General features: G+C 35.9%; 2 protein-coding genes across 4 annotated transcripts in view; both read left to right on the top strand.

Annotated features, from left to right (window-relative positions):
• The window catches only part of LOC141403880 (G-protein coupled receptor Mth2-like), a 536210-nt gene that overhangs the window by 140213 nt on the left and 375961 nt on the right, over window positions 1-20036 (top strand). The window lies entirely within an intron of this gene.
• LOC141403876 (G-protein coupled receptor Mth2-like) overlaps window positions 1-20036 on the top strand; it is a 36585-nt gene that overhangs the window by 13829 nt on the left and 2720 nt on the right. Inside the window, exons 2-5 of the mRNA XM_073986936.1 lie at window positions 5994-6153; window positions 6212-6400; window positions 6462-6719; window positions 6785-6941. Of these exons, the coding sequence (XP_073843037.1) occupies window positions 5994-6153; window positions 6212-6400; window positions 6462-6719; window positions 6785-6941 (764 nt within the window). The remainder of the gene's footprint in view (window positions 1-5993; window positions 6154-6211; window positions 6401-6461; window positions 6720-6784; window positions 6942-20036) is intronic.

Genomic DNA, 20036 nt, shown 5'->3' with positions numbered 1-20036 from the left:
AGCTGTTAATACAAAATGACATGAACAAAGGTCCCGATTATCTTATGATGCAAAAACAGGCTTGGGGAAACAAAACAATATCCAAAGCAGCATAAAATCCAACCAATTTATCGGATTAAAAAATCAAACTTTTTGTCTTAAAGTTGCTAAAATTTTTAATATAGATCTTATAGCGTTCTTATTTGAAGGCACGTACCGCCAACGTAAGACAAATTTGGAAGAAGATTTCTTCATCTTGCCACTGATACCAATTATGTTAATGTACGTGGTCAGATAACAGAGTTATACGCTAATATATCCATATAAACCCTATTCTAGGGTAGCTTTAGTCAGAGGCCCACCATTTATAGTCTGGCACTAGATGGCAGCTGATTTTAATACTGAATAATCTTAAACCCGTGAACTACTTTGGACAATTATTCCTGAGGTGGGCACTGGTGGGCATCATAACTAAAACCTTAGGTCAAATTTAAGTATATGATCGAATTGGCATTACAAAATACACTAACAAAATATGCAGCTAACTAGAATTCCACAACACACTAAAACACTATTTTTTTATGAAAATTAAGCTATTACCTCCCCCTTCAAAATCCACTATAATATTTTGCTATACGTATTAGTTTCGCGATAATTTGAATATATTTACTTACACTTAAAATATAGGTTGTACTGACAACAAAAAATATTAGTCAAATGTTCCGACTTTTGAAGCTATTCTTAAGAAGATCGCGTTCGAATGAAACAAAAATTAATATATTTTTAAAAAGGTCCATGTCATAGTTATCAGAGTTACCAGATGTTGTACCAAAATTTTGACATTCATTTTTTTATTTTTGGCCAATGGGTGGATCCACTGTGTGCTTGGAGGATGAGTGCAATGGAGTAGTTGTGTTTCTTCTTTCAATTTGTTGTTTTTTTAGTTAAACCTGGCAAAATCTGACCATGTGTAGTGTTTGTTAATGCTCATAATTTTATACGTGACATTTATACCAAAGTTATGTGGAAAGTGTATACGAGAATTATATACAATCAAATCAAAAAATTCAGTAACAGGTTTTCTGGGCTGACAATAATTTTTGTAAAAATTCTAGATTATGATAGTTCCTACCATTGGTATTGTCAATGATTTCTACAATATTGAAGAATTTCGCAAGTTGTTTTTGTTTTGTATGTTTGGAGCAGACGATGGTATTTTTGAATTAACAATTGCAATGCTTGAACAAAACAAATGAATTGTTGGAACAGAAATAGATATTGTTGTTCCAATAAAAGCGAAAAATATTTGTTCTGCGTGTATGTACCAAAAATCGTTGATGTAGCGCGAAAAAATATATTCAATTTTTTTTTTTTGGAAATGGGCTGTGATAGATTTGGCAATATTCCCCATATACCCTCGTTACCATAAATTCTGAGGGTATAAAAAGTGTATGAAACATTACAACAGCATCCAGACATTGTGAGAAAGAAAATGAAACGAATTTTTTACCATGATGAGATTATTTTACATTCCTGTACGGCTTCCACGACAAACGGTTTTTAGCGTAGCTTTGTATCGCGCTTCCATACAAAAGTGGACAGCAATAGATGGAGTTGTCCAAGGTTGATACATTTTTGCACAAGTACTTCTGATGGCATAGGAATGAAAAATTTCTAGTTTGGTCCATATTGGTTCTGATATGGATATATCCCCCATATATATATTTCTTCGATTTTGCTATAACTCGGTCAATTTTGATCGAATAGATTTCAAATTTTATATGTGTTAATTCCTTAGACCCGTGAGCAGCATTACAAAAATCGGTTCAGATTTGGATATAGCCCCACTATGTATCGTTCCCCGATTTGGCTATAACTCAATTTCAATTTTACCGATTTTAACAAACGGTTTGCATTTGGATATAGTAGCTCTCACATTTTGTTTGTTTGATTGTATTTTCGCACGATTTTTTTATTGGATGCACTAAACACGCAATGTATGTTTGTTCGTAATTAAACCACATCGGGCCAAATTATATATGGGAGCTATATCCAAATCTGAATCGATTTTTGTAAAGATCTATTGAACTACTCAGGGGCCTAAGAAAATATCACTTATTAAATTTGAAAGCTATTTTATTAAAACCTGAGCCGATATAGACCAAAACTTTAATTTTTCACTACTATGACTATCAAAAGATCTACTCTACGAAATATTACGAATTTATATTTTTATACCCTCAGCATTTATGCTAACGAGGGTATATACACTTTCATACGGGCAAAATGTGCCTCATCGAAATACGTTTGGAGTAAAGGGTTTTTTAGATAATTTGAAGTTGATTTAGCCATGTCCGGCCGTCTGTCTGTCTGGCTGGAGCGCACGATAACTCTCGAACGGATAAACCGATTCGATCCAAAATTTGGCTTTCGTAATATTTTCTTCAAACTTAGTTTAGGTTCGAAAATGGGTTATATCGGTCCACTCCTTCCGATACCTCCCCCACAAAAGTTCGGAAATGTTCGGATAATTTGTGCGCACGATAACTCTTGAAGGAAGTAAGCGATTTGGTCCATACTTTGCATATCGTGAAATTTCTACCAGGCTTAGACGAGGTTCCAATATGGAGTCAATCGGTTCACTCCTTCGGGTACCTCCCACACAAAATTACGGAAAAGTTCAGTTTAGGACCTGTTCACGAATCGTTTTGATTTTTGTTGTAGCTACTTGTATTTACTGCCCCCATATAACGGTATAAGTTTCATCAGGGGCAAGTCCATACTTCCTAAGAAAATACCATTAAAGTTGCAAATACCCCTATGACACCGTGTGTAGTGGTTGGAGCGCAAGATAACTCTCGAACGGATCTACCGATTCGGTCCAAAATTTGGCCTTCGAAATATTTTGTCTAAACATAGTTTAAGTTTGAAGATAAGCCATATCGGTCCACTCCTTCAGGTACCTTCCCCACAAAAGTTCAAAAATGTTCGGAAAATTGTTCGTACGGTAACTCTTGAAGGGAGTGGCCGAATTGGTCTATACTTTACACATCCTAATATATCTACCAGATATAGATCCACTCCATCCGGTACCTCCCACACAAAATTTTGGGATAAGTTCACTTTAAGACCTGATATCGAATCACTTTGAATTTTTTTGAAGCAACTTGCATTCGCTGCCTCATTTACGATGGTAAAAGTTTTTTAGGGGCAAGTCCATACTTCTTGAGCAAACAGCCCGATGAGTGTAAAAACCCCCTATGACACCATATGTTGTGGCTGGAGATCCACATCCATAACGGTCAATGTCGATCCTTTCCTTTTAGTATCTCCTCCGCAAAACTTTTGATCTTTAATCCTAATCAACATTTTTGTCTGTTCAAACCACCAAAAATTTTTAAAACCCCCTAAATACATACGTATTTTGAGAAAAAATTGTTTCAATATACACAGGCTGAGGGTATATCTCTGTCGGCAAAGCCGACTGATACTTTTTTACTTGTTTTTTGAAGCATCTAGCATTTTCTACCTCAATTAAGTCAGTAAAAGTTATTTCAGGGGTAAGTCCATACTTCTTGAGAAAACAGAAAACAGAGAGGTAGATAACCGGGGTGAAGTGTACTGTGTTCATCAATGCTCGCGATATTATACGCGATATTTATATCAAAGTTATGTGGAAAGTGTATATGAGAAAAATATAACCTCAAATCAAAAATTTCAGTAACAGGTTTTCTGGGCTGACAATAGTTTTTGTAAAAATTCTAGATTATGATAGTTCCTACCAACGATATTGTTAATGATTTTTACAACATTGCGAAAATTCGGAAGTTTTTGTTTTCTATGTTTGAAGCAAAAGATCGCTGCGTGTGGCACCATATGTAGTGGCTGTAGTGCTCGAACCGAATACTGCGTTCCTCCACACTTTGGATATCGTAATATTTCTTCGAATATTAGATGAAATTCGAAGGTAGTGTTTATAGGTCCACTGAACTTTTTTGGGAACTCTCCCACAAAAGTTCGAAAATATTCGCTAAAATGATAAGCGCAATATCTCATAAGCGTAGCAACCGATTTGGTAAAAATTTTCAATCTCGAAATATTTTGTCCAAGCTTAGTTTATGTTCAAATTTGGGCCCTATCGGTCCAATCCTTGGGGTACCACCCATACAAATGTTCAACATATTTGTGTAGTTAAGGGTCTGTTCGAGGATCCTTTGGACATTTTTTACCGAAGGTGTTCCTAGTGGCCCGATATTATGCTTTTCGTAGGCTAGTATGGTACAAAAGCCCTATCTATTGATATCCCCCATATCGATATTTCCATCGCAAAAACTTGTATTTGCTTCCCCCATTACGACGATACAATTTTTTCAGAGCTAAGTCCTAGTTCCTTTGAAAATTGTCCGAAAGCTGTAAAAATCCCGTCAGTACTAATTAAAGTACCGTGTGCAATGGTATGCACACCCGCCTTGAACGCTAAAGGTCGTGGATTGGGTTCCCAGGCCAGGCAACATCAAATTTTCAGCGGTGGCAAAATGCCCCTCAGTGATGTTGGCGACATTTTCTGAGTATTTCAGCCTTGTAAAACTTCTCTACAAGTGGTGTCTTTGGACACGCCGTTCGGACTCGGCAATAAACAGTAGGTCCCATATCATTGAATATGAATCGGGGTGCACTCATTGATATGAGATAAGTCTCCCTTGTCCCATTTGGGATGTTTGTGGAACAATTATTACTAATTAAAGTAACTGTTGGGCACTATATCTTGCGAAATGAATGAGACCGATACTATACAGTATACAGAGATCCGCATACATCGGGGTGACAGGGGCAGTGCGGACTTGTACGGCTGCAGCCCGCAATATAATGATGCACATTCTGCCAATAGATATACACATCAAAGCAATTGCAACATGTGATGTGGCAAGACTGCTAGCTCTAGGAATGTGGAGAGATAGAGCCTATGGAGCCCATGATATGTGGAGTCGGCTCTGGTGTTTTCTCTGAAGAAGCAAACATATCTACTTCCACAAAGCTACCTGAGGACTGTAGTGTTTTCCAGGCGGATATAATAGCTATAAAGGAAGTTTGTATTATACTCATACAGGGTCACACACCAACCTCAAAAGGAATATTAATCGACAGTCAAGCGGAGCTCCTTGCGCTAAAATCTAACTATGTCACATCAAAGCTACTGAAAGACTGTGAAGAAGAACTTGCTAAACTAGGGCGCCTGTCAAGAGTAGTTCTCACTTGCATTCCAGGTGATAAGGGACTTGTTGAGAACGAAAAAGCGGATGAACTAGCAAGAGCAGGATCTAGAGTCGTCAGTCGAAACACCAATGGGAGTAGTTAAAGGGGATATCTTCAAATACTATCAATCACTGGGTGAGAGTAGACAGGACGAAACAGAAACATGCCGAATATCAAAATCTACATGGCCTCTATACAACGCCAAACGCACATAGTTCCTAATCAGCCAAAATCTACGGAACCTGGCAAGACTTGCTGCAGTGTTAACAGGTCATTGGGCTATTGGCAACCATGCAAAGCGCTTAAATCTTCCACACATCGACCACTGCCGCAGCTGCGGAAGTGAAGAACATTTGTTTTCAGCGATATTATGTTTCTGTCGATATTTCTGTCGGCAAGTTCATACCTCCAAACAAGGCCAAAAAAAATTTGTGAATCCCAATTATTAAATGATTTTTGCGGCTTTGATCTGTCCATAGATGTCTCAATTTACACATGCTGAGGGTACATCTCTGTCGCCAAGGCCGAGGGATACTTTTTTACTTGTTTTCTACTGAAGTGACTGTAACTTGGTATTTTGCATTCTACGGTATAAAAAATGTTCGGCCCGACCGTTTTTACTTGTTCAATATTTAAATGTAATTCTTTGCATTTACTATTTAGCTCGGCATTGCATTGTTAATGCTCTATTCCATTTACATATTAAACTACCAAAAAATATTGACAAATAACTTAATCTATCACATTCGTTTCGTTGACAGGATGGTAATTTGACAATAGAAAGTGAGAAGGCTGTCTTAGATACCGTCAACTATTGTCTCTCTCCACAGTATAATAATGAAAGTAAAAGGCATCAATTAACAGCCATGAGTTGTCCGATGAAAAATGATCCAAGTCTTTCAATGCTCCTGAACACATACAGTAAGTTTTAAAATAAAAAAGGTCGAACTAAGAATATTTTATAACTGCACTTTTCCAGGTATGGCTACGTCTGTGGTATTCTTTGTTCCAACTATAATTCTCTATTTAGTTGTACACAATTTACGCAATACTTTGCCTGGTAAACTGCAAACCTGCTATTTAATTGCATTGACAGTGGGATATTCAACTATTGGCTACATTAATATAGCCAATGCAAGATATCCTGAGGACAAGTGCCGAGCAATAGGTATGTGATGTGTACGGAATAAATGATAAACAGAAAAGTAATATGGATTTATTTTCTTAAGGTTTTTCGGGATATTACTTCTTTATGTCAGCCTATCTTTGGTTGGGTGTTTTATGTTTCCATATGTGTAAATTTCTTAAAGAATGTCGCAGTTCGAATGAAACGAGTCGGGAAACCTGGAATCGTTTCATAATCTATTCGGCTTTTGTTTGGGGAACAGCTGGTATTTTAACAATGATCGTCGTATGGGCCCAACTATCTAAACATGTACCGGAAACGTATAAACCAGGCATTGGCAAAGAAATGTGTTGGTTGGACAGTAAGTATAGCCAGGGGATGCTTATTCCTCAATAATACAGAAATGTGTATTTGATTTCGTTTCAGCTCGTAAATGGTCAGCAGCTTTGTACTTTTATTTACCGAATTGTCTTATTATGCTCTTCAATATTTCTTCTTTCGTCCAAGTGACAATTTTTATCTACACCGTCAAACGAGATGCATCAGTCTTCCAGACGAATAGAGAGAGACATATTCAAGAAAAGTAAGTAATTAAAGAAATTCAAAATTATTATTTTTTTTGAATTATACATTATGAATCAACACCGAAGATCATCTGAACGACCAAAACAAAAAGGTCGGTGGAAAAGCTTTCTCTTCATTGAACAATACATATCTCGGAACTATCGGGAAGGAAGGAATTATATTAAGGAACTAGTTCGTTTTGAGAAAAGGAACGAGAAAAATCACTTTTCCGGCAGAAAAGAAGTTTCTCTTCCTTTCTCCCGATATCTCTCTCCACGACATTGGTGGGCAAACTGCGAGAGACTCATGTATTTTTTACACTTTTGTGTATGAGGTCGAGCATTTCTACCCAACAGTGCTCTACGAGTAGCTGGACCAAAGACATTCTCTTTTCCAATTTTGGGATTAAAATTAATCTAATATTATGAAAGAGTTCAGTAACGATCACTGACTCACTGAATGACTGATAACACAAAATGGAACTCAAAGTCTGGGGGTGGAAAATTCCATTTGTAGATGAAAGCCCTTGATTAGTACATTAAGAACCCAAAAGGAAATTTTCGTCATAGGTCAAGAGAGCTGAGATTTCGCGTGATTAATTTTTAGATGCTGAAAAATCGTACCTTGTGATACTTCTACTACGGTTCGAAAAATAAAGGACCAGAAGGATATGAAAGGAATTGATTTACTTACTTACCGGTAGAGTTAGAATTTTGAAATTTGGAATGAAGGTCACTGATGGAATAGGATGAACTAAATTTTGTACCATTTGGTATTATCTGAACGGATAGAGCTAGAAGCTTTAAATTTGGAATGAGAATCAAGGTTGAGAAGTTGGTTTGATACAAGGAGATGGTTTTGGAAATGTGTACTAAATTTGGTACAATTTATATTTGGGCTAACTGATAGAGTTGAAATCCGGAAATTGGGAATTATGATCACTGTAGGGACGTAGGATTGAGATATGGATGTAGTTTTAGAAATGTACGAAAAGTACTAAATGGTACTTAATTTGGCACAATAGGGATTTGAGTGAACGGATTGCGCTGGAATCCTGGAATGTGGAATTGAGGTTACTGGTAGAGTGTAGGATTGAGGTAGTTCTGGAAATTCGTACTTATGGCTAAGAGAGCTAAATAGTGCAAAATTTGGTACGATGGGGATTTAGGTGAACAAATAGAGCGGGGATCCTGAATTCGTAATTGAGATTACTGTTGAAGTGTAGGATTGAGGTAGTTTTGGAAATTCGCACTTTGGATTTGGGTCAACGGATAGAGCTGGAATCTTGAAATTTGGAATGAGGGTCACTGATGGAGAGTAAAAAAGAAAGGTTTTTATAAATTCGAACTACAAGTGCACGAAAAGTACTAAATGGTACAAAATTTAGTACAATTTGGGTTTGGGTGAACGGATAGAGCGGGAATACAAACATTTGGAGTGAGGGTCATTGATGAAGAGTAACAATGAAAGGTTTTTGGAAATTCGTACTATAAGGATACGAAAAGTTCTAAATGGTACTTAATTTAGTACAATTTTGATTTGGGTGAACGGATTGAACTGGAATACAGACATTTGGAATGAGTGTCACTGATGAAGAGTAACAATGAAAGTTTTTGTAAACTCGAACTATAAGGGTACGAAAAGTACTAAATGGTACTAAATGTTGTACAATTTGGATTTGGATGAATGGATAGAGCTGGAATCCTGAAATTTGAAATTAGGGTCAGTGGTGGAGAGTAACAAAGAAAGGTTTTTGTAAATTCGAGCAATAAGTGCACGAAAAGTACTAAATGATACTAAAATTAGTACAATTTGGATTTGGGTGAACGGATAGATCTGGAATCCTGAAATTTGGAATGAGAATCACTGTTGAAGAGTAACGAAGAAAGGTTTTTGGAATTCGAACTAAACTTATACGAAAAGTACTAAATAGTACTAAATATAGTACAATTTAGATATGGGTTAACGAATAGGGCCGGAATCCTGAAATTTGGAATGGGGGTCACTGATTAAGAGTAAGAAAGATGTACCAAAGGTCGAAAAGTCTTAAATGGTAGTGAGTTTAGTCTGATTTGGATTTGGATTTGAAGAGCTGGAATCCTGAAATTTGGAATTAAAATTACTGTTAGAATATAGAATTGAGATATGGAGGAAGCTTTGGAAAATGGTACTAATGTGAACGAAGCAGTACTAACTGGTACGGAATTCGCTGTATTTGCGTGAACAGATTACTGTTGGAGTGAGGATTGAGGTAGTTTTGGAAATTCATACTTATGGAAAAGTGCTAAATGGAACTACATTGGCTATAAATTGGGGTTAGGTGAACGGATAGAGCTGAGATATGAAACTACATTTTGGAAAATCGTGTACGAAAAGTGCTAAATGGTACAAAATTTGGTACCTTTTGGTATTTGCTATATGGTAGAGAATTTTGTACAATTTGTGACTTTGTAAAGGGTAGAACTGGAATTTTGAAATTCGGTACTAAATTAGCAATTGGTGTTTAGAGTGGAGGTATGGAGGAGGTTCGTACTTATTTATACAAAAAGTACTAAATAGTACTATAATGGGTTTCAGGAGAACAGATAAAGCTGGAAAAGTGAATTGGGGTTAGGATATATGTTGAATATAAGGAAGTAATCTTTTAAAATACACTGAGTCGAGAGGTACCGTTATATGGGGATATACGAAAACGTGGATTTTTATGATCATTTTGGATTTTTATGTCCATTTTGAATGCCGAAAATTTAACGGACCTATTCGGTTTCTGGGCGAAACCACTAAAGCTAGAACCTTGCATTGTAAATGTGCGTGATTGTTGTTGTGAAGGCGTGAGATAAAGTTTAGTGTTTGGAAATTCGTACTGGAAGGGAATGCTGTGTTAGTGAAGGATTAAAACCAGGAGTCAAATCTGAAATTTGCAATATGATACGTAGTTTTGGAAATTCGAAATAAAAAATATGGTAGTTGTGTAGGGATGCGATACTTCAGATTTTTTTTGTAAATTCTGACTTCAATCGAAAAAATATTGTTAATAAAAATAGGTCTTAGTACAACAGAATCTCCAGTATTCGCCATTCCCGTATTAAATATTGTTTATATATATATATATTGTTCCCTTTCCGCATACGAAGTAGCGGGCATTTGCTAGTACTAACATAAAAATAAATATTGATTAAATTGGTATTAATGCAACAAAATTTTTAGTGTTCGCCATTTCCATATTATATAATGTTCATTTGTTTTTTATATCCTTTCCTTTCGGAAGTAGCGGACACTTTATTAGTCTCTTTATAAAATATTGTTGTTATGCACGGTGCTCTTGAAGCAACTTTAAATGGAAGGTGCTTACACCTGCGATGTTTTTGTGGATACTGAAATTACAATGTATGTACGTAGATGAGAAAATATCAAAAAACCAAAAAAAGCCGGAGCGCTTTTTAAAAAAATCGCGATTAAAGTTGACATTTTTAGGCATTTTGCTTGAAAACCGCAAGTCCTATCGAAATGGGGCTAAAGAAAATGTTGTAGCTGTGAAAATTCTCTAGAGGATTGACCGTTTTTCTGTAATAAACAAAGATTAATTAAAAAAATTTTTTGGTATTTTCCAATAGTTTGCCTTCTTCTTCAAAAATGTTAAGTCTTATTTTTGGTAGTGGGATTAAAATGATTACTATATATTCTTAATTTTTTTGTGAAGTTTTATTTGGAGTTTTTTCGACCTTTCAATTTTCTATGTTCTATGTGAATTAATTTATCAATTGACATACTTAATTTTTTTTAATACAATTTTTCTTGACATCAGCGTCAAACATTTGTTATTTTAGCAAAAAGATATATTTTTTAACATTTGTTTTGTTGTTTTATTTAGGAATTTATCTTAAGCATCTTAAAAACTGATTCATTTTTCGATTTTAAAAATGGATTAGCAATTATTGTACCAGCCAGACAAAAAATATCTAAATTGATTCTTCTTCTTTCTTCTTTATTTGCGGATCCGTTATTCGGATATAAAGCGGTCATACAATAGTATACATTACATTTATATATATCATATGTACATGTTATGTTATTTTATTTTATGAAATTATAAACAGCTCTCGATTTTTAGCAGCATGTAGCAGATTTGTTTCATCTCTGTATCCTGTCCACTCTTGGATGTTACTTAGCCAGTATATCTCTCTTCTGCCTCTTGGTCGTTGTCCTTCTATGTTGCATTTAATAATGCATTGTATAAATCTGTATTTGTCATTTCTCATCAGGTGTCCAAGGTATGCGATTTTTCTCGATTTGACCGTGTGTAAGAGTTGCCTGTCGACATGCATTCGTCTGAGAACTTCTTGGTTTGAAATGTGCGATGTATAGGGTATCTTAAGTATTCTTCTATAGACCCACATTTCAAATGCTTCAATTCTTTTTTGATCTGCACTTTTGATGGTCCAAGTTTCTACGGCATATAATAGTATAGACCAAATATAACATTTGACGAATCGTATCTTGGTTGCGAGACTTAATTCGTGATTTGTAAGTGTTTTTTTGTATTTAAAAAAGGCGTTTCTGGCCATCTCCACTCGGCGCTTTATTTCGTTTGAAATATTCCATTGGTCGTTAATTGAAACGCCAAGGTATTTAAAAGTTTTTACACGTTCGACAAGTTCATCTTTAATACTCAGTGACGTTTCATAACTTGCATCTTTCCGACTAACAATCATGTATTTTGTCTTTTTTGTATTTATTTTGAGGCCATATGTTTCACTTACGTACGTGAGCTTGTCTAGGAGCTGTTGTAGCCCAGATATACTGCCGGCAATAATTGTGGTATCATCAGCGTACCGTATGTTATTTATAATTTTACCCTGAACTCTTATTCCAATTCGTTCTCCTTCGATTGACTCATGAAATATTTTTTGGGAATATATATTAAAGAGGAGCGGTGATAGTATGCACCCTTGTCGGACTCCTTTTGATATGGGAATGTCGTCAGTCAGTTCACCATTTATTTCGATTCTTGCAGTTTGGTTCCAATATAGATTCTGTATGCACCTAATTTCGTTTTCTTCTATTCCTATTTCCCTCAGTATATTAATCAATTTGTCGTGTTGGACGGTATCAAATGCCTTTTCATAATCGATAAAGCATATATAAACATCTTTGTGGACGTCTCTGCATTTCTGTACAAGTAATTGGATGGATAGTAGGGCTTCTCTGGTACCCATACCTTCCTTGAAGCCGAATTGGGACTCTCCCATAACTCTTTCACATTTGGAGTAAATTCGTTTGTGAATTATTCTTAGGAAAATTTTTAATATGTGACACATAAGGCTTATAAGCCTGTAGTCACAACACTTTTTTGCATTAGATTTTTTTTGGTATTGCAATAAAAGTAGACTTCAACCAATCATTTGAATATTGGCCAGTACCATACACATGATTAAAAAGTCGTGTAATGAGTGAGATGTTGTTTCCATCAATTAATTTTAAGATTTCGGAAGGAATTTCGTCGGGTCCTGTTGATTTTTTATCTTTTATCGATTGAATCGCATATTCTACTTCGGCTGTAGTGATTGGGTTTCCCGTTATATAATTAATTGTGTTCTGATCATTTCTTGATCGTTGGTCGTCTGTGAATAATTGTTCAATATAGTTTTTCCATCGATCCTTTATGTGTAATGTCTCGAAAATTGGCTGATTGTTGTCATCCATTAGTAATGCTGGTGATGCCTTCCTATACACTCCTGCGGACTCTTTTAGTTTTTTATGTAGATTATAGTCATCATGAATGTTTTGCAGATGTTCAATTTCTCTACATTTTTGATTGAGTAGATCATTTTTTGCAGCTCGGGTAGCAGTGCGAATTTCCTTGTTGATTTCCCAGTAACGTTCATAGTCAACGTTTTTGTATTTCCTTCGTTCCTCATGAAGCTCCATAATTTCTTCGTTCATCCATTCTTGTTGTGTTCTTCTTGTACAGTTTCTAAGATAATTTTTTGTTATTTCGCACATTGTATCCTTGACTTTGTTCCATATATTTTCTACATCGTTTGAATCGATGACTTCCAGTTTGTTATTAATTTGCATCTTCACTTCATTTCTGGTATATGGGTTAAATTGATTACCATATAATTATTATATGAATGGGCATGCGGCCGAATAATCTACCAAATATTAAAGTGATATTTTCTTCAGAAGATGATTATTTAAATACGAAAGAGGATTTGCTGGTACAATAAATGCTGAACCATTTTGAATTTTTTTTATGTTTTTTTATTGACAAATTTATCAAAAGTAAGAACCAATACATCTTTTTCAATTGTAATTCAAGAATTCTATTTGTAATTCGTAACATTTCATTTGTAATTCGAGAATTCCATTTGTTGTTCCAATTATTTAATTTGCCATTCGAATTATTCTATTTGTATTTCGAATTATTCTATTTGCAATTCGAATTATTCCATTTGTAATTTGAATTATTCCATTTGTAATTCGAATTATTTTATTTGAAATTCGTATAATTTAATTTGAATCATTTTATTTGTAATTGGAAAAAGCCAGATATAAAATTATACAAAAAATATTTTATATTCTGAATTACAAATAAAATGATTCGAATTACAAATGATATTACGAATTACATCTGAAAAAGGTGTAGTAATTATTCGAATCCCACTACCGAATAGGACTTGAAATAGTTGTAATTAATCGTAGTTTAATACAGAAAAATATCAAGAAAAAATTTATAAAAATTGATTTTATAAAAATTGATTTTATAAAAATTGATTTTTAATATAAAATCGCGAAAATGTCAACCAAGCCCACCTTGCAAAATTTTCTTCTATTTTTTATTAAACAGCCGATAAAAAAACAACAAATCATAAAAACAAGTAAGAAAAGCGTTAAGTTCGGCCGGGCCGAACTTTTTATACCCTCCACCACGAACTTTATTGAAGTGAATAGGAACAATTAGTTTTATTTCGTTTATGAAAGCACTAAACTCTTCCTTTTATTGCAGGAGTAGTACATATCGTCTGTGTCATGCTTAAGTGTTCCATACGCCATTTGCCTGTTTTGAGATAATCGCATTTTAATGTTTTGTGTCACAACTGCGTGGAGCTGGCTAAAGCAAATATTTATATTTTTGACTTGAAATATTAATAATAGTATATAGAACATAATTGCAAAAATTTAGAGGAATATGTATTGGAATATAAAAGTTATAGAGATTTTTTTAAAAAATATTTTTTGTCGATATGTTACATATCCGCACTTATGACACAAATGTGAAATATTTTAAATCACATGGAACAAAGTGACAAAAAAAAAATTCCATCTTTGCCTCAATAGCTTAAATACTGCTAATTCGAAAATTAAAATTCTGATTTTTGAAATGTGTTTTTAAACTTGTAAATTTATAAAATATTAATTTCATAACAGAAAAAAGTTTATGCTTTCCCGTCAAGGTGTGGATATCTCGTAAACTAGAGCAGATAGGAGAAAGCCGACTAGAAATTCAGAAAGAGCATACCGGAAAACCCTAGAAACCATGTGTATCTCAAAAAGTCAAAAATGGTGTATGGAACACTTAAGCATGACACCGACTATATATCTCAACTGATAATACTCCCTTCAAAACAGTTAATATGGGGCGACATTTTTGTTCTTTCCAAAACATGGACCAATATTTACAATTTTCCGAATTGAGCGAAATACATAAAATTGGGCAAAACCGACTAGACCTAACCGTGGATATTCTGGATTTGGATATTCTATGGAGGCTGTATAAAACGTTAACCTGTACCGATAAATTTCTGGAGGAAAGTTTCGTAACTCCAACGAAGACTAAATACCAAATTTCAGTTATTCCCATTGAGTAATGTTGCTAAAACTTTCAAAATACCGAAAATTGGGAGGGATCTTTCTATGGGGGGTATATAAAAACATGGAACAATAACGGAAATTTTCAGTTGGGAAGTTTTATACTACCAACGGAGATTAAATATTAAATTTCATCCATTTCGATGAGATATCGATGACACAACCTTAAAATACCGAAAATCGGAAAGTACACATCTATGGGGTTATTTGAAGAAAAGGGCTTATACTGATAATTATCTTCTGCAATATTTTATACAACCATGGCAATTTAAATACTAAATTTCAGTCATATCAGTGGTATATAGAGGCCACAACTTTCAAAATACCGTAAATCGGAAGGTACGGTCCTATGGGGGTATTTGAGGATGTCGACCTATACAGGCACATTTCGGCTGGAATGTTTCATACCTCTACCAAAAATTTAATACCAAATATCAGGTATTTTTGTGGAAAACGAGCTATATGTAGAAAATGGGGAGGTACCGTTCTATGGGGGCTATATGATGACATGGACCTTTACCGGTGGAAAGTTTTATACCCTCAACGAAGACTTAGTAACAACCATCTTGCAGCCATTTTCGTGTTATAATGAGGCTAAAACCTTCAATATACCGAAAATTGGGATATACCGTTCTATTTGGGTACCCCGCAAAACATGCACGTATACCGACAGATTTCTGAGGGAAATTTTTGTAGCCCGGAAATAGACTGAATTTCAGCCAGTTCGGTGGAATAATGAGGCTAAAACCTTCAAAATACCTAAAATCGGGCGATGCCGTTCTATGGGAGCTATATGAAGATCTTGAACTATACCGACTAATTTCAGGTGGAAAGTTTTATACCCACAACGAAGACTACATATGTACCAAATTTTAGCCATTTCGGTGTTATAATGAGGCTAAACCCTTCAAAACTGGTACTATAGTAGAGCTCAAACCTTCAAAAATACCGAAAATTGGGAGATATCGTCCTATGGGGACTATATGAGGGCGTGTGACCTATACCGACAAATTTCATATGGAATGTTTTGTACCCCAAATGAAGACTAACCACCAAATTTCAGCCATTACTTTGGTAGAAAAGTTTTTTAGCCTCTGGAGACACAAACTACCAAATTACAACCAATTCAGTGCTCAAATGGGACTAATACATTCAAAATATTTTAAAATGACGCGTACTACACCTTTTTCAGATGTAATTCGAAACATTTTAGTTGTAATTCGTAACATTTCATTTGTAATTCGAGAATTTTATTTGTAATTCGTAACATTCCATTTGTAATTCGTAATATTCCATTTGTAATTCGAATTATTCCATTTGTAAATCGAAATATTCCATTTGTAATTCGAATTATTCCATTTGTAATTCGAATTATTCCATTTGAAATTCGAATTGTTCCATTTGTAATTCGAATTATTTCATTTGAAATTCGAATTATTCCATTTGTAATTCGAATTGTTCCATTTGTAATTCGAATTATTTCATTTGTAATTCGAATTATTCCATTTGTAATTCGAATGATTTCATTTGTAATTTCAAATAAAATAATTCGAATTACAAATGGAATAATTCGAATTACAAATGGAATAATTCGAATTACAAATGGAATAATTCGAATTACAAATGGAATAATTCGAATTACAAATGGAATAATTCGAATTACAAATGGAATAATTCGAATTTCAAATGAAATAATTCGAATTACAAATGGAACAATTCGAATTTCAAATGGAATAATTCGAATTACAAATGGAATAATTCGAATTACAAATGGAATAATTCGAATTACAAATGGAATTCTCGAATTACAAATGAAATGTTACGAATTACAAATAGAATTCTCGAATTACAATTAAAATAATTCGAATTATATGGCGACCTATATAAACAAAATTTGGTAGAAATATTTTTTAGCCTCTGGAGACACAAAATACCAAATTACAACCAATTCGGTGGTCAAATGGGACAAATATTCTAAAATTTCCTGAAAACGACAAAGCGTCACGCGTCACTTTGTATGTTTTCATTTCATCCACCAACTTCAATCCGTTCGGAAGCTAGAGTGATTTCCACAGAGGGACAGACGCACGGACATGTCTATATCGATGTAGAATTGCACGCTGATCAAGAATATATAGAGTTTGGGGGGGTCTACAATGATTATTTCGAGTAGTTACAAACGGAATGACAAACTTAGTATACCCCCATCCTATGGTGGAGGGTATAAAAAAAGATTTTTTTCTCTTTGGACCAATATTCAAGAAGTTATGAGAACTTTTTTGCACATAATTTTTACAGAATTTGATTTCTTCAAGGCGCGATATGTCTGGAACCGTTAGTCAAAAAATCTGAGAATATACTAAGATCTTTTGCTGAGGAGCATCATCAACACAGCAAAAAAGAAAGGAAATGAAAAAATCGCTTTTTGCCAAAGCTTCCGATTTCACTCAGAATTCCCCATATATTCCTGATCAGGATAAAATTAAGAATCGATCAAGGCATGTCCGTCTGTTGTATTCACTCTAGCGTCCACAATAATTAAGCGAGAATGCTATATTTTCGCACCCGAATGTCTTTATTTTCATAACCAGTTCAAGTAAAAAGATGCGCTATATACCATATAACGGTACCTCGCGATTTTCGGTGTTAACTAAATTTTTTTAGGTGAACTGGCTGTAATTTTGCATTTGAGGTTTTAGTGGCCACACTAAAGATTTTCCACATAGGTCTACTCATACATTTTTTTTGTATAGCCCCCTTATAACAACTCTCTATTTTCGGTATTTTGAGGGGGTTGAGCTACTGAACTACCCCAAATTTGACTTTTGAGGCTCCCTGTAGTCACGAAACTTCTCCAACGATAATTGTCAACATAGATCCATGTCAACATTGTCAACATACATCTTTTGCCTGAACTTCCCGTAATTTGACATTTGAGGTTCATTCATTAAGTTGCATGTTCTTCCGGCTTTAAGTCAAAAGTCAAAGCATACGAAAATCGTGTTTCACCACACATTCAGCCGCGTAGAGTTGCCGCAACGCAATGCGGCTGAATGTGTGCTGAAACAAGATTTTCGTATGCTTTGACTTTTGACTTAAAGCCGGAAGAACATGCAACTTAATGAAGTAAGCCAGAAATCCTCTTATGTGACGAGGCCTTTAGTCTGCTCATGCATATGGTTCACAGAAGACATGAGGCGGCATTCTTTGTAGTTCCCACGTTGCACTTGTTTCTTCATCTGCACCCCAAGTACTGTCGGCTACTGACTTGAGGACCCTGATCTTACGGATGACGTGAACAGGCACTCGACTGTGACCCCTAAAATCTGGGGGTAGTTAGTGGTCGGAATTCTGTTATAATCGGCCATCACATCGAATTCTGTGCTCATCTGTACAGTCCATGAGGCTAACAGTGTGGGAGTAGATTAAGTGGCTGATATTTGCATATTCCTTTACTGGAAAAAGTGGTAAGATCAGCCAAACAGGAGTTCTCAAGTGACATCAGGGAAGTTACCTGACACCAAAATTGTGCAATCATAAGAATACGTTACGACTTCAATGCCGTCTGGAGGGGGTAGAATGCAGGAGAGGTAGTGGTTAAACAGTTCCGGAGATATCATCCTAACATGGGAAACTAACATGGGAAATGACTGGCGTCAACATAATTAATTGATTATCCAACGCTTCAAACTTGGCCGTAGGGTTGGCTGTTCAATATCCTCAACCAACTGGCTTGCACTGGTTGAGATCTTGACTAATATGTATGGAGGTGGTGTGAAGCGCTGTTGCTGTTCTGTGCTGCTTACTATTTCTGACGCTGGGGAAAAGCAAAGCCTCAAGAGTCTTTCCAACAGGTGACAAAAGCGAAATTAGCCTGTACGATTCACCTATGCAGGTGTCTGTAGCGCGACCACCGTGCCCATTTTCCAGACTTCGGGAACGATGTGGGTGGCTAACGACAGGTTGAGAATTTTGGTCACATACTCGACTGTTGGCTCATCCAGCTGTTTCAGCATTACCATGGAGATTCCTACAGCGCCCAACGTTTTGGATCATTTAGAGTTCCTGGCGCAACGTCATACTATGTGAATTGTGGTGGTTCCTCCACGGCCGAGACATCTAATGGCTTGTTGCAGCTCTTCAGATGATTTAGCCATTTGTCCCGTTTATGCTCACCAACCAATCTGTTAACTTCTTGTTTCAGATCTCTGACACTGAGGACACTGGGATTGGCTCGACGAAGCTCATCATGTTCAATTGCTAACCCCATACCCTCTCCTGGGAAATTTTGTCTATTCGACCACCAGGAATATGGCAAGCAACTGCAACAGTCAGATTGTCTCGGAACGTCCTCTCTGCTACCCAAGCATCAGAACGGTTGGGTAGATCTCTGAAGCGGTAATTAGTAAACTATCTGGATGTAAGCCTAAGCATTCCCATGATAAATGAAAGTGCGGTGTTCAGAGGTGATGAAATTGGGCGGTCTGCTAAATACATACGTATGTTCCACAACATTTCTGAAGGGCCAAGGGAGATTTGCTCATATCAAGGAGTGCATACCGATTTATATGGGCTCAATGATATGGGACATACTTTTTATTTCCGAGTCCGAATGGCGTGTCTTATGGGAAGAAGGTCTGACCCATGAGAAAGGAAGTGTGGCCAGGTGACATACTATTATACTCTACGCCAATTCTGGTAGGGGCGACCTCGTTATCAATCTGGTCAGCCCACATTATACCCCTCTGGAACCGAATCCCACATGATTGATGAAAATGCGGTATTCAGAGGTGATGAAATTGAGCGGTATTATAATAGAAACAATTATGGAGTGATGGTCTGATCCAAGAGAAACGACGCGTTGTCAGGTGATGTCGTTTGCCATACCAGGTGACAAGATGGTTATATCTGGCGAACTGTGAAACTCTTCGCTAATTTTGGTACAGGCTTCCTCATTGAACGTGCAAACCGTAGATCGATCTATCTGATGGATGCACTTATGGGGAGATGGTCTGACCCAAGGGAAACGACTGGTTGTCAGATGACATCATTTGGGGCGCACTTGTTGATTATGCCCCTCTAGTCGTTTCCGAGGACCACAACTCATTATGTGCATTGAGGTCCCCCAAGACCAGTTGGTTTTGACTTTCGAAAAGCGGGATTATGTTGGAGCAATAGCTTGGAGTACAGTTATTTATCGACAGGATGTATACGTTAAGCATCGGAAGTTCCACATCTGACT

Source organism: Musca autumnalis, unplaced genomic scaffold (genome assembly GCF_047663935.1).
Source record: "Musca autumnalis isolate F117 unplaced genomic scaffold, ASM4766393v1 scaffold_4, whole genome shotgun sequence".
Lineage (NCBI taxonomy): Eukaryota > Metazoa > Arthropoda > Insecta > Diptera > Muscidae > Musca > Musca autumnalis.
Note: the sequence above shows the minus strand (reverse complement) of the source record. Positions and strands in the feature narration are given on the sequence as shown.